Below are 13229 nucleotides of genomic sequence, written 5' to 3'. Positions count from 1 at the left end.
TCTAATACACCTACTACTCTCTGAGACTTTTCTTGCTAAAGACTTTTAAATTAACTGACATGTTTTCTAGTCAATGGGTGGCTGTTATTGGAACTGAAAGATCATCACATTGATTTGGTGGCCACATTAAAACCTGAGGAAAATTGATAAAGTACAGCAATGGGCAGAGAGAACTAAAGATTTACAGAGAAGCCAAGAACAGACAATCTGTGCAGTTTCAGAAAGAGAAAAGAACAGGTCTCTTGTCTTGACTCCTTGGTGGTTCCCATTAGACCTAGCTTCACTTCTTGTCTGGAAACCACCATTTTCCTTGAGTTGAATCAAACAAAAACCTCAACTTGATGGCTCCCACCTTGAAGAGGGAAGGCAGTTTCCATTCAACAGGGACTGGTAATAAGATAAAGATAGAAAATGAGGAAAACTGAGGGAAGTTTTCCACTCTTCAATGCCACGGATAGGTAGCAATCCAACATACTGTCTGTAGCAAATTTGTCCAGGCTATTATGAACATGATTGACTAAAAGAAGAAGAGTGTCAAGGATCCTGCCCATAGTCTTCAACAACAGGAAAGAGTGTAAGTGTTATGTGATGAGGTCCTTGTGAGGCAAAGTGAAAACTAGAGGAAAAAGCCTGGCAAGAACTAGTCAACAAGTCAGTTTTTGCAACCTGTTTTCTGGGATTAAGGGCTGAGTTCTGTGAAAAATGGAAGTCATCTGGGAATAAGTCTTATTTTTATGCAACACTAAATATTAATCATTTCAGCAGAACTGTTATGCTACAGTTTACAAATATTTCGTCTACTTTATCAGATGAAGAAAATGTGTTTACTCAATCTTTTTTTTTTTCAAACGGTATCTCTCTATGCTGCCCAGGCTAGAAAGAAGTGGCTATTCATGGTATTTCAGGCACGATCATAGTGCACTGCAGCCTCAAACTCCTGGGCTCAAGCGATCCTCCTGCCTCTACCTCCTGAGTAGCTGGGACTACAGGTGTGCACCATTACACTTACCTGACTTAGCCAATCTTTGATAACTTTGTCAGATTTTTTTCCTATAAACAAGAATTTAGTTGATATTTTCAGTATCATTGGCAAATGGTGATTGAGAAAATATCAGCTATAGTGCTATACAATATTCATTAATATGTTCCACTTAGATTTCCTACTTCGTTTTCTAGGAACAAATAGCTATTCCTCTTTTTTGAAAAATATAGAATCTTATGGCACTGCCTATTATTTACTTCTTATTTATAGCTTATAACATTGTAGATACACAGTGCAGTGTTTCTCCTTTGAGACTTTTTTGTATTTTCTGTGTTTTTATCCCTATTTAACATGTTATTTAATACTTAGGCCACTGCATCTCATTTCAGAAGTAACTGGCATGCATATAATAAGGCATAAACAAATTACTAAGTGTCATAAAAAGGTAAGTATCATATAATATAATTAATTTAAATATACTTGATTTAAATTCTACTACATAAGTATTTTAAAAACAATTACATAATTGTAATGGTGTTTTATAAAATTGACAAAATACACTCAATATGTCTATGTTTTCATTACGTGCTTCCAATATCCCCAAATAGTTCTAACCTAAAATTTTAAATTTTATCATGTATGTTGCAATTAGGATAAGTTTTATAACTTGTGAATATAAAAAATAAGATAAATTTATAATTCTATCAAAAAGATTGTGATATTTTAATATTTTGGAAGAAGGGCTACTAGGCATATTTTAAAGTTCAGAGAAGTACTGTATTTTACATAGGGGGTCAAAGAAAGGATAAGAATATTTGATAACTCAAATGTTTTAATTCAATATTAACATGAATGCGCACAAAACAGCCAAGCATATTAAGCAAGCTCTATGATCTGAATTCTTTTTATAAAAAAGATAAGCATTGAAAGTTATACATTTTACAGAACTTTTTCTTAAATTCTTAAACACACATTATCTTCAAAGTATTTTTCAAATAGATTATGAATGAAACATTTTTAAGTTAATTGATGTGAAATATCACCAACAAATAAGAAAAAATTAAATCTCTTCTCCATAAATTTATCAAATTACTTGCTTTTCAAAACTCACATTATATTCCTAAAACATTACTTTCATTTCCATGAGTCATTAGCTTTCATAAGGAGTGGTTTTATATAAAATCTGTAAACCATAGCATTTCTTCATTATTAACATATACAGGTCCATTAAATCTACTACAAATATGAATAGATAGTATACTGATTAATATTTTAATTATATTTTGGGATTCTTGGTGTAGATCTAGGAAACACTTATGGAAAATGTAATGTATAGTCATGCATTGCTTAACAAAGGATATATGTCTGAAAAATGTGTCCTTAGGTGATTTTGTCATTGTGTCAACATCTTCGGGTGTACTTACACAAACCTAAATGGTATAACCTACTACACCTAAGGTATATGGTAGAGCCTATTCTCCTAGACTTGTTACTGTACTGATAGTGTAGGTAATTTTGACACAATGGTATGTATTTGTATCTCTAAACATAGAAGGGTACAGTAAAAATGTGCCAATATAATCTTAGGGGACCAGCATCATATATGCAGGTCCTGGTTGACTGAAACATCATTTTGTGGCACATGATTATATTAGTTTAGGTATTTCAAAATAAATCTCTGAGCAATTACAACTTTTTAACCATAAAAAGTTTATATTGAAAATCAATTTAGTAAGACTGATAAAATCTCTATGCCGTTGTGATACTGTGAAATATATATTTGGTGTTTGTCCCATTCCTGACGTATAGCTCCTAAAATCCTTTAGCGTCTCCAAAGTGATAAATGTCCTTTTGTATGCTATTGAGTTGACTGACATGTGGGGGCTCTCAGATAGATCCAGGATGGGGCTGTTCATCGAAAAGATTAAACCATGATTAGATGGTTGGGACTTTCAGCCCCTCACCTCTTAACCTCCAGGGAGGGGAGACGTGCTGAAGGTTGTGTTGATCACCAATGGCTAATAATTTAATCAATTATGCCTATGTTATGAAGCCTCCATAAAAGCTTAAAAGGACAGAGCGGATGAACTTTCAGATAGTTGAACATGTGGAGGTTCCTGGGGGGTCATGCACTCAGAGAGGGCATGGAAGCTCCGCATCCCTTCCCTCATACCTCATCCTATGCATCTCTTTATCTGTAGCCTGTGTAACACCCTTTATATTCAACCAGTAAATGTACACGTGTCCCTGTGTTCTGCGAGCAGCTCTACCAAATTAATGAAACCTGAGAGGTGGGGGTTATGGGAACCTCTATTTATAGCCTGTTGTTCAGAAGCACAGGTGAAAAAGACCTGGGGTTTGTGATTTGCATCTAAGGGGGAGTCAATCTTGGAGACTCAACCTTTGGGATCTGATGCCATTGCAGGTAGTGTCAGAATTGAATGGAATGAAAAGGACAACCAGTTGGTGTCCACTGCAGAAATGACTGACTGGTTGTTGGTGGGGAGAAGTCCCCACATACTTGTTGGTGACCAGAGGTCACAGAAGTCTTCTGTGTTGATTGTTGTGTCATAAGAGTATACTAGAAAGAAACTGAGTTTGTTTTCCTACTCATAAAATTGTATACTGAGCAAAGTTGGCAAACAGACTAATAAAAATTATATCTATTTTCATAGTAAGGCTTTTATTCCAATTATGAACTTAAAAATTATTCATTTTTATCCTTAATACTCCTATTTTCACAAGACCTTAAAATTTAAGTATATACAAGGTCTCAAAGGTTCTTTTGAATTTATATTTCTGAATTTTTGGTAACAAAATAAAACATAGTGAAGCACGCTGTATTCTCTTATATAATCCTTTAAAACTACCTTTCAGCAAATATGAAAGGATAAATTAAAAACTGTTTAATTCTGACATTGACTGTTAATACTTAACAGACCCTTAGCAACTTCAGCAATAATTTTACTCTAATCATGTCTTACTTTATCTGATAGGTTAGATATGACTTAGTAATATTCAATCTTCCTACTAAAAACAAAAAATGAATTTTGTAAATTTATATGACGTAGGATGGGTATGTTCAAATTAAATAAACTGCTTTTTGAATTCCAAATGAAATGTTTGAGGTGAAATATGAGACAGTAGAAAAAAGGAAGCTTTGTAACTATAGGGAACTTGCAATTATTTGCATCTCTGAGACAAATCTTTCAATTATATGTGTATTACCTATTGACATTACCAAAAATATTCATCATTTCTCCCCCCTTGCCCAGGAATAGTATAGACCAGAGCAATAGAAAAACTTGTTGGGGAAAACAGACAGAACTAAATATGACATTTTTATCAGTGAAAAGTAATGGCTTTGATCTCTGGAATATAATCAAAAGCAGCAGTAAGATGCAGACCTTTTAGCATGCATTATGTTAGATCACTGTTGGCCCCAGGGCATCACTGCCACTTTCTTCTAAGACTGGAAGCTACATTTTACATTTTTCAGAATCCCCTTCTTTGTGTGGTTCTGGGTAAGAGTTTGCCAATGTGAAGAATTTGCCTGAGGGAGAGTTGGAAGATGGAAATGAAGAGGAAGCCATTGTTTTTTCAGAGATGTTTGTGGCTAGATGCTTGGATAGATAAAAGATTCATAGTAGCTTTCCAACCAATTTTTGAGAATAACTCACTTCACCTGAGACAGTTGGTGGTAGTGTGTGAAGTTTCCCAAATATTACAGCGGCTCCAGGAAAGCTTCCCCCAAATACCTGCTTGGTGCTCTATGCTGACATCTTCAGCATCAACCCCTCCAATCTTCAGTGGCTGCTCTCCTGAAGTCTCCCTCTCTACCCTCATCTAACTATCCTGTGAGCTCCCGATTCTGAATTAAACACTGCATTTCTGGGAGACATCAAATGGCTTCTATTGTGCTGACTGACTCTTGGTGATGCAGACATAGTCAGGACAGAGAAAATATTCTGTTTATTAAATATTGTAAATGGCTGGAATATCAGATACATCATCTCAATAGGTATATATCAAACATTTCAAAATCTAATTTAGATTACCTAGATTTCTTCTTTGTTCTTCTGTAACAATGACAGCACTAAGATCATTATATGTTTTATTAGTTTCTTCAGTCTTTAAAATATTTTTCTAAATGATGTTCAAATAAACTTCAAGGGGTATCTTCAATGTTTTCTGAACAAAAAGTTTCAGTTCTTAAGATATGGGCTTGTGATTCATATTCTTGATGTTACTCAATGGCGTTTTATCTATAGTAGAAGAAGGAAATCAAATTTCAATGAATAGCAGAAAATCATTTAACCCTAACTCATTATTTGCTGCCTCTTTCCCTCAGACTTAAAGTTCTTTTGGTTCTGTTTGTCACAAGGCTCAGCACTGTTTTCATAAGATCTAACCAAGATCATATTTAAAGGTCAAAGCAATTGGCACTGAAATGGAGCTTGCATGGTATGTGACCCCATCTTGGCAAAGGATTGTTTTTAAGAAACTTCCAAGCCCAGTAAAACCAATTAATTTTTTCTGATATCCTTCAGGGAAAGACCATTAATATTCACAATGCATCATAACATTTCTTTCGTTTCTTTCCCCATCATTTTCCTTCTCCTTTTCTTTCTATTCCTCCATTCAATGTAATAAATAACCATAAATCCTTCCCTAGTGCTTGCTATGTACCAGGCACTATTCTAGATACTTCACATGTATTAATACATTTAATCCTTACAATAACCGTATGCTTAGGTGCTACTATTAGCGCTATATTACAGATGAGGAAACTGAGGCTCAGAGGGGTTAAATAATTTGCCCAAGAGCACAGAGCCAGTAAGTGGCAGGGGTCAATGGTAAGTGCAAGTAGCAGCAGGTTATGATGCTTCTCAAAGACTTTTATCAACCTGACCTGTTTAGCACCTCTTTCTTCCCTTGCTCATTTTCCCCTTTCTCTGTGTCTTCTGTCTCCAGCCAGTAATTCTCTGTCTCTTCCACTGAAATTTTAGCAATCCAGTCAACATCCTCCATTTCTTTTTTCCATCCACTACACCTCAAGAAGAAGGTGAAGAAAAGCTAGGAGGTGATTAGCTGGCCTGAACTCTCCTTTGAGGAAGGAGGGGGAGAAGAAAACAAGGGAAGGTCTTAAAGAGGGCTCTGTGAATACCTATGGATGGTGGTTACCTTTTCTCTGGCTAAAGAGAAATTTGTTTTGTATTCTGTGTTTAGGAGTAAAAGAAATACCAAAAACAAGTAAAAACCATGGCCCCAGTGATCAACAGAATAAAGTCTGAGTGAGAATGGAAGTTAAGAACTTGGGAGAGCAGGTTATAGTATAGCAGCGCATGTGGTCCTTGAGCCAATCTCTTTCCCCCTTTTCCTTCCTTACGTTCTGTTCTTTTTTTCCTTAGTTTGATTCCAGGCACAGTCTCAGAAGCAACATTAGTGGGAGTGAAGATGATCTGCTATTGATCATATAAGGAAGGATTCAGATGGCAAATAAACACATATAAATAGAATATAGAGAAGGAGCCTAGTTTAATACAGTCAAAGTGGAGCTGAAAAGTTTTGGTGGTCATAGGGTTTTCTGTGCCACAAAAATCTCAAATAAAATTAGATAAAATAATATATCCTTAGGGTACTTTCAAACCCAGGGAAACTCAAGCTTTTATTTTTATTTTTCTCAAGAATATCTAATCAAATAAGTACTTAATAAATTTTGCTTTCCAGTTTTCAAACCATAGCCCTATTATGATCTTGTTATTTTTATAAGGGGGTGCATATACTTCCAGAATGACACCACTGTTAGGAGAAAAACATACACATCCACGTTGCCTCTAAGCCAGACTGATCCAGTATTAAGCTTCAAGAAGAAAATTTCTTATCATTTTTCAAATTATAGTACTCCAGCATATTTTGATATTCATAGCCCTTAGGTCTTTTGAAATGTCAAATAGCACATAATTACTTTTTATGTTAAAACTCCTACAGATTAACTTTAAGAAATATTTAAGAGGTCTGCTGCATTTTGTGTGTGTGTGTATGCATATGTAATCATTAGAGCTACCCTGGTATGCATAGGAATTAGGATTGAAAAAATATGTTGGCTGTTGGTATTTGAAAATTTAAGATTAGAGACCAGGCTGGGCACAGTGGCTCAGGCCTGTAATCCTAGCACCCTGGGAAACCAACGCCGGCGTATTGTTCAAGGTCAGGAGTTCGAAACCAGCCTGAGCAAGAGCGAGACCCCATCTCTACTAAAAATAGAAAGAAATTAATTGGCCAACTAAAAATATATAGAAAAAATTAGCCGGACATGGTGGCGCATGCCTGTAGTCCCAGCTACTCGGGAGGCTGAGACAAAAGGATCGCTTGAGCCTAGGAGTTTAAGGTTGCTATGAGCGAGGCGGACGCCAGGGCACTCTAGCCCTGGCAACAGAGTGAGATTCTGTCTCAAAAAAAAAAAAAAAAAAATTAGAGACCAAACAAAATGCAGTTTAATCTTATATGCACAAATATAATTGTCGGAACTTTTTAAATAGATATTTTATATCTATTTATGGGCCCTAACAAGTGTGGGACAGTTCCAGAAACTCTAAGAAAGCTTCTATTCTTCCTTTGGTTCCTTGATTTCTGAAATACAAACAAATCTTAATTCTAATGATGTCAAGAGTTTTTTATTGCCTTCCCAGTAGTAGATTTTAATAGGGAGCAAGCGAAGAGAAAGAATTCATTTCAGGAAAATGAATGAGAATAGACAAGGCGTTAGTGGCATATGGCCTGCTGAAAATGTTGAAGGCCACCCTCAAGCCAATAAAGTAGTGATTCATTCATTTAAAACTGGTGAATTTTTTGAGAGGGATGAGGATAGAGGGATGAGAGATTTGGCCAAAATATAAGTTAGTGATATCTTAAATCCATGTTGTGGAATATGTGCTGTATCACCTCCTATGTCATAAAATACTGCATCACATTGGACAGTTGTATCTATACATTAAAATTCCTTAAGTGCACATCAAAATTGTAATAATAAGATATTTCTATAATGTTAAATAACACTAAAATGGTATTATTTTTAGTTTTGGAGGCAAATAATAAATGCTTATATATTTTTTTATTTTGGAGATAAAAGAAAATAAAGCATTAATAAAAGTCAATTACTGAGTCTAAGAGATATGCAGATGTTAGTATCTAGCATTTAATTTCTCTTTAAAATTTAAAATACCTGTATTTTCTTTTCACATTTGGCTCCAGAATATGCAGTGCGGCAAGAACACACATTGGGAAATACACATCTGCCTCCATAAAGACACTTTTGGTTGCAAATTGCTGCAATACACAAATTTTTATAATGACTGTCTTTTGACATGGAATGCTTGTGCCATATTCTATTTCAGTGTCCGAAGCTATTTGGTGATAGACACTAATGTAGTCAAGAATCTACTAATGAACCATCTATGGCTAGATCTAATCTATGCACTCCCATCTTTCAGAACACACACATCCAAAAAACAAAGCACCCAAAACCCAAATAACACTTTTTTTTATAATTCTATAAAAATATTATTAAAGGAAACAAAAATTTCATTGGCTATATTTTAAAGTACTTGAAGTATATCTTATTTTTTGTGAGGGGATTTCAAATCTGTAACAGAAAATAGTGTTTATAAAGAAAAATTGACATTTTTTTGTACTATAATATTACTGGAACTTTAATACGAACAACTCGATTGGAAACTTTTAAAAGATGTTCCCATTGTCTTTACTAGAAATTTCTTCCTTGAAATCTCTCTTAAGGCAATTAAAAAACATCTATATCTATCTCAATATCTATCTATTTATTGTCTATCATTTACCTGTATAGAGAAAATACTTATAATAATAATTAGTAGATAACTAAAGTGCTCAAGATACAGGGAGAGGTCAAGGAAATTATAGTATTTATATTATGGAACTTAATATATTGCTTAGAATTATGTTTTTAAGGGACATGTAAATGTCTTTAAGTAATATTGAGTGAAAATGAGCATACTATAAAATTATATGTTAATACAATACAGTTATTTTTCATGCTTCAATATTCATATTGAAAGCTTGCACAATTCAAGATTAATATAATATGCTTTTGATCTAAATAAAACATTGACAGAGTATGTTTCATTAAGGCTGCTACATGCAGTTGGGTGGGTTGTGTAACGCACAAACGCTCCCCAGCTAAAGAAGCACCATTCATATCAAAGATAACATAGATTTCAATATTTATTTCCAGCAGATGGCAGTAACACATCTTGTTTTAAAAAAAAAATCATCATTGTATTGACAGTTTCTCAATAGATAGTTGGAAATAAAGCATTTTGAAGAAGGGTGATTTTTTTTCTAATTCACATAAAAATGCTACAGAGTGCAAAACAGGGTACACAGCTTCAGACATCCTCATTGGAGCTTCAGATAATCACTGGAGCATTATCTCCACATTAATGTGCTTTTAACATCTTCTCACCATTGTCTCTCATGGTCCTCACTCCACACAGACCTCACTCCAGAATGAGCAGCCCACATTGAGGTTGCTAGTTCTTTTTTTTCTACCATTTTATCACATATGACTTCCAATCAGAATTACCAATTTCTGAGCACATTTTTCTTGTGTAAATACTGGCACTTAATAATACTTTGATATATTTTTCTGGGATAAAAGATACATGAATTACAATTATAAATTACTAATAAAATGAGATCTAAGAGTCACAAAAATTATATGCAAAATTTCTGATGAATGGAGACAACAGTTTGGTTCGTGAGACACTGAAATGCAGGACAAATATCTCTAGTAAAAATGAATGCTCATGATATGACTGTGTAATTCAGTGTACAATGCTGTCGCCAGACTTAAAATTATATAATTAATGATCATTGAAAATATTTTGAGAGGATTTCTAAATTTTTCCTATTAACTTGATTTTTGTTACTTTAACATGTCACTTCAATTTTTCATAAAAATTTCAAAATTGCATAGAATTTGATTTTCCCCTATTCCCTAAGAATTCATCTATATAGAAATTAATGGCTAAAACTGGATGGAAATATACTAAAATACTAAAAAAGAAACAGAAATTAATTCTGGATGGTGAAATTCGAAGTGATTAATTTTTCTATACTTTTTCATATTTCCTAAGACTTTCCGTGATATGTATTTATCTTATAATATGAAATGCTATTTAAACTTCCGTATGTTAAAACTTTCTTTGGCCCATCTGAGGGAACTTTACTGGCAACCCACAGACTATAATTTGAAAGTATCTATGCCACACAAAATATTAATATATTGTACCATACTTTCTTCTTTTAGATGGATATAAAATCGACTAAGTTTTCTTTTTATTTCTAAAACCAGTTTTTAAAGGATTATCATGCTAGAATTTTTTTCCCCTATGGATTTCTCCTAAAGCTATAGTTTTCTTATTGTAAGAGGTTCAGATTCAGAACACATAATAGGAAAGAAATCCTGCAGGCTTACGTATTTGACACTGTACTCCTTCCCAGCCAGAAGGACAAAGGCACATGTTGGGAGCAATGCATTCACCACCATTCTTACATTTCTGAAAGCAGATAGCTGCCAACAGAAATATAAACAAGTTAAAACTTTTAGTTACTGGTCAAATCCTAGTATAAACCACAAAACTTTTCATTAAGAAAAAAAAGTTAAACAGCAAAAAGTTAGTGATTAAAGGATATTTTCCCTTAACATTTTATGAAGAACATTTTCTAATGTCTCTACATATTCTTGGCAAATGTGCTTTTAAAGGTTACACACTGTCCCATTATTTGATTTAACTTTTCCCCAGTTGTTGGACATTTACGTTGCTTCTCACTTTTCACTTTGATGGAAATACTATAATAGCTGCTAATTTTAAATAATTTATAGAAAGGAAAAAAAATGAAACATTTGAATGATGAGAGCCGTCATCATCTCAAAAACTAACCAGATTGAAAGGCATGGGCACCCCATCTTGGAAAGGTCTGAACTAGTTAGTTTGAGGTGGGGCTAAGGAACCAGTAATTTTTTAAAACCTTCCCTTGATCCCTACTTCAGATTAGATACTTAAGAACTATTATTTATCCTGGCAAGTGTATTAAAAAAGCTAAAAAATCTAATATATCCTCTTCTGCTAACCTGAAAGAATGTGTTCAGAAGACTTTGCTTTTTACTCTTTCTATTTCAAAACGATATCTCCTAAAGAAGAAATAATTAAGCAAAAATGGAAAACAAACATGCAAGCAAAAACAAGAAAAATGTTCTTTTAAATTCCGCTTTATGTTCCCATAAAGGATGAAAGCTTTAGCATGTTATTAATAAGAGTATTCCTCTTACGTGTGTTGCATCGTTTCCCATTCCAACCAGAAGGACAAGAGCAAATGTTTGGTCCCACACATTTTCCTCCATTCACGCACATAGGATCACAGATGCCTTAAGGTAAAAACATGAAAGTTCAGCCCTTAAACAGCAATGGTTTTGTGTCTGCTTTCCCTGTAGTTGGCAAATACATTTAGTGGTATCTTACTTTTTTGGCATCTCTTGCCAGTGTATCCTTCACGACAGACGCACACATTATTTCTCATGCAGTGGCCACCATTCTTGCAGGGAGGGTGACAGAAAGCTAAAAGAACACATGGCAGCAATCTGTGAATATCACATATTCAATTATTATATATTATACATTGCATCATGTGCTTGTTATTTATGGGGACTTAAGGCAGAGGAATGGGCTATTTAAATAAAAGATCACTACTGCGAGTCATTTAAAACTGTCCTTTCCAAATCATAAAATACAATGCTTATAGCTATAAGCTGCTAGTGGGTTTGCACAGTTTGAAATGTATTGGTGAAGTGTTCATAACAAATTGAGTCTTTGGAACTACAGTGCATAGATTAGGAACCTTAACTTATGTTTCACCATACAATGAAGTGTGAAATGATCTGGAAAAAAACAAGAAAATAAATGAAATCCTAGCTCAAAAGAAGAATGTACCTGTTCTTGTGGAAATTAGAAAAATCTCATCAATGTGTCATATTTAAAATATACTTTTAAATTAACTTTTGAGTACCTACTGAGGTCACGAAGGCAGAGCTTTATATGTGCCTTATTCCTGGGAATGCCTCATAAAAATATTTTTAACAATAAATCCTTGGCTTTGCTAGGAATACTTTTAGATAATTTCAAATATACTTTACTAGTATCTTCTATATATATGATTCTGTTCTATGAAATTCAGAGGTTGATATTATTTTTTTATGAGAGGATTATTCTTATTTCATGCTTCTTCCAGATATGGAAATTAAATGCAGCTTTTAAACAATAATACACAGTCAAACGTGTCTGGAAATTTTTAAATTTAATTTCTCCCTAAATGATAATGAAATGGATTTTAGTCTGCATTTTAAAAATAATTTCAAATTAACTGGTTTTGGTAACAGGGCTGCTATAGATCGACTCCCAGTTTGAATTAGATCTATCTTTAATGGCTGCTTTTTGTAGTTCCCAACACTGTAAGAAAAATTCCACTGATTTCAAATGGAATTCTAAATGGAAATAATGTAGCACTTTAAGTGTAAAAACAATATAACTAAATGTTCTTAGTAAATGCATAGTTTCCCTTATTTTAGGTTGAGCCTTTTCTGGTTGGTGCTTGAGGCTACCATTCTTTCTCTGGCATTTTATTGGTACTTTTTATTAGTGAAGAAAATGCTCTTACATTTTCTGTTGCTTGTCCTTTATAAATTCAAGACTATTTCTACTTATTAAGAAAAATGTATTCTTTCCATTACAAAACACCATAGGAAATGCCTATGATTTGAAATGTAAAACTAAAAAAAAAAATCCCTGCAAATTGTTTATGAAATTGCTAATTAATAATCAACCACGAAGACTTGAATGTAGAGATAAATACTACACTTGCACAGAAAAAGCACATATAATTAAAATGATATATACAGATGATGTAAAACTTAGGCTTGGCCATGTCCACCCATAATTCTACATTAGGAAGATGAGGTTTATGAAAAAAATCCATACTCCACATATATTTATGAGATTCTATAGGCCTCTAATAGCTCTCCCACCACACCCCAAAGTTAGTCAAATAATTGGGGCTCAACTTCTGTGTGGAATTCAAGGGATTAAGGAAATTGGAAGGTATATTTGAACACCTCTTCAGCCATACATTTTAAGCTTTTTACTTATTATTAGAG

The 13229-nt window shown here is 33.8% G+C and overlaps 1 protein-coding gene across 1 annotated transcript in view; it reads right to left on the bottom strand.

Annotated features, from left to right (window-relative positions):
- Nucleotides 1–534: 534 nt before the first annotated feature.
- VWDE (von Willebrand factor D and EGF domains) overlaps nucleotides 535–13229 on the bottom strand; it is an 85616-nt gene continuing 72921 nt past the window's right edge. Inside the window, exons 28-32 of the mRNA XM_076006216.1 lie at nucleotides 11542–11637; nucleotides 11352–11447; nucleotides 10497–10592; nucleotides 8208–8311; nucleotides 535–693 (exon numbers count right to left, since the gene is read on the bottom strand). Coding sequence (XP_075862331.1) covers nucleotides 535–693; nucleotides 8208–8311; nucleotides 10497–10592; nucleotides 11352–11447; nucleotides 11542–11637 — 551 coding nt within the window. The remainder of the gene's footprint in view (nucleotides 694–8207; nucleotides 8312–10496; nucleotides 10593–11351; nucleotides 11448–11541; nucleotides 11638–13229) is intronic.

Source organism: Microcebus murinus, chromosome 9 (assembly GCF_040939455.1).
Source record: "Microcebus murinus isolate Inina chromosome 9, M.murinus_Inina_mat1.0, whole genome shotgun sequence".
In the NCBI taxonomy this organism is placed as follows: Eukaryota; Metazoa; Chordata; class Mammalia; order Primates; family Cheirogaleidae; genus Microcebus; species Microcebus murinus.
Note: the sequence above shows the minus strand (reverse complement) of the source record. Positions and strands in the feature narration are given on the sequence as shown.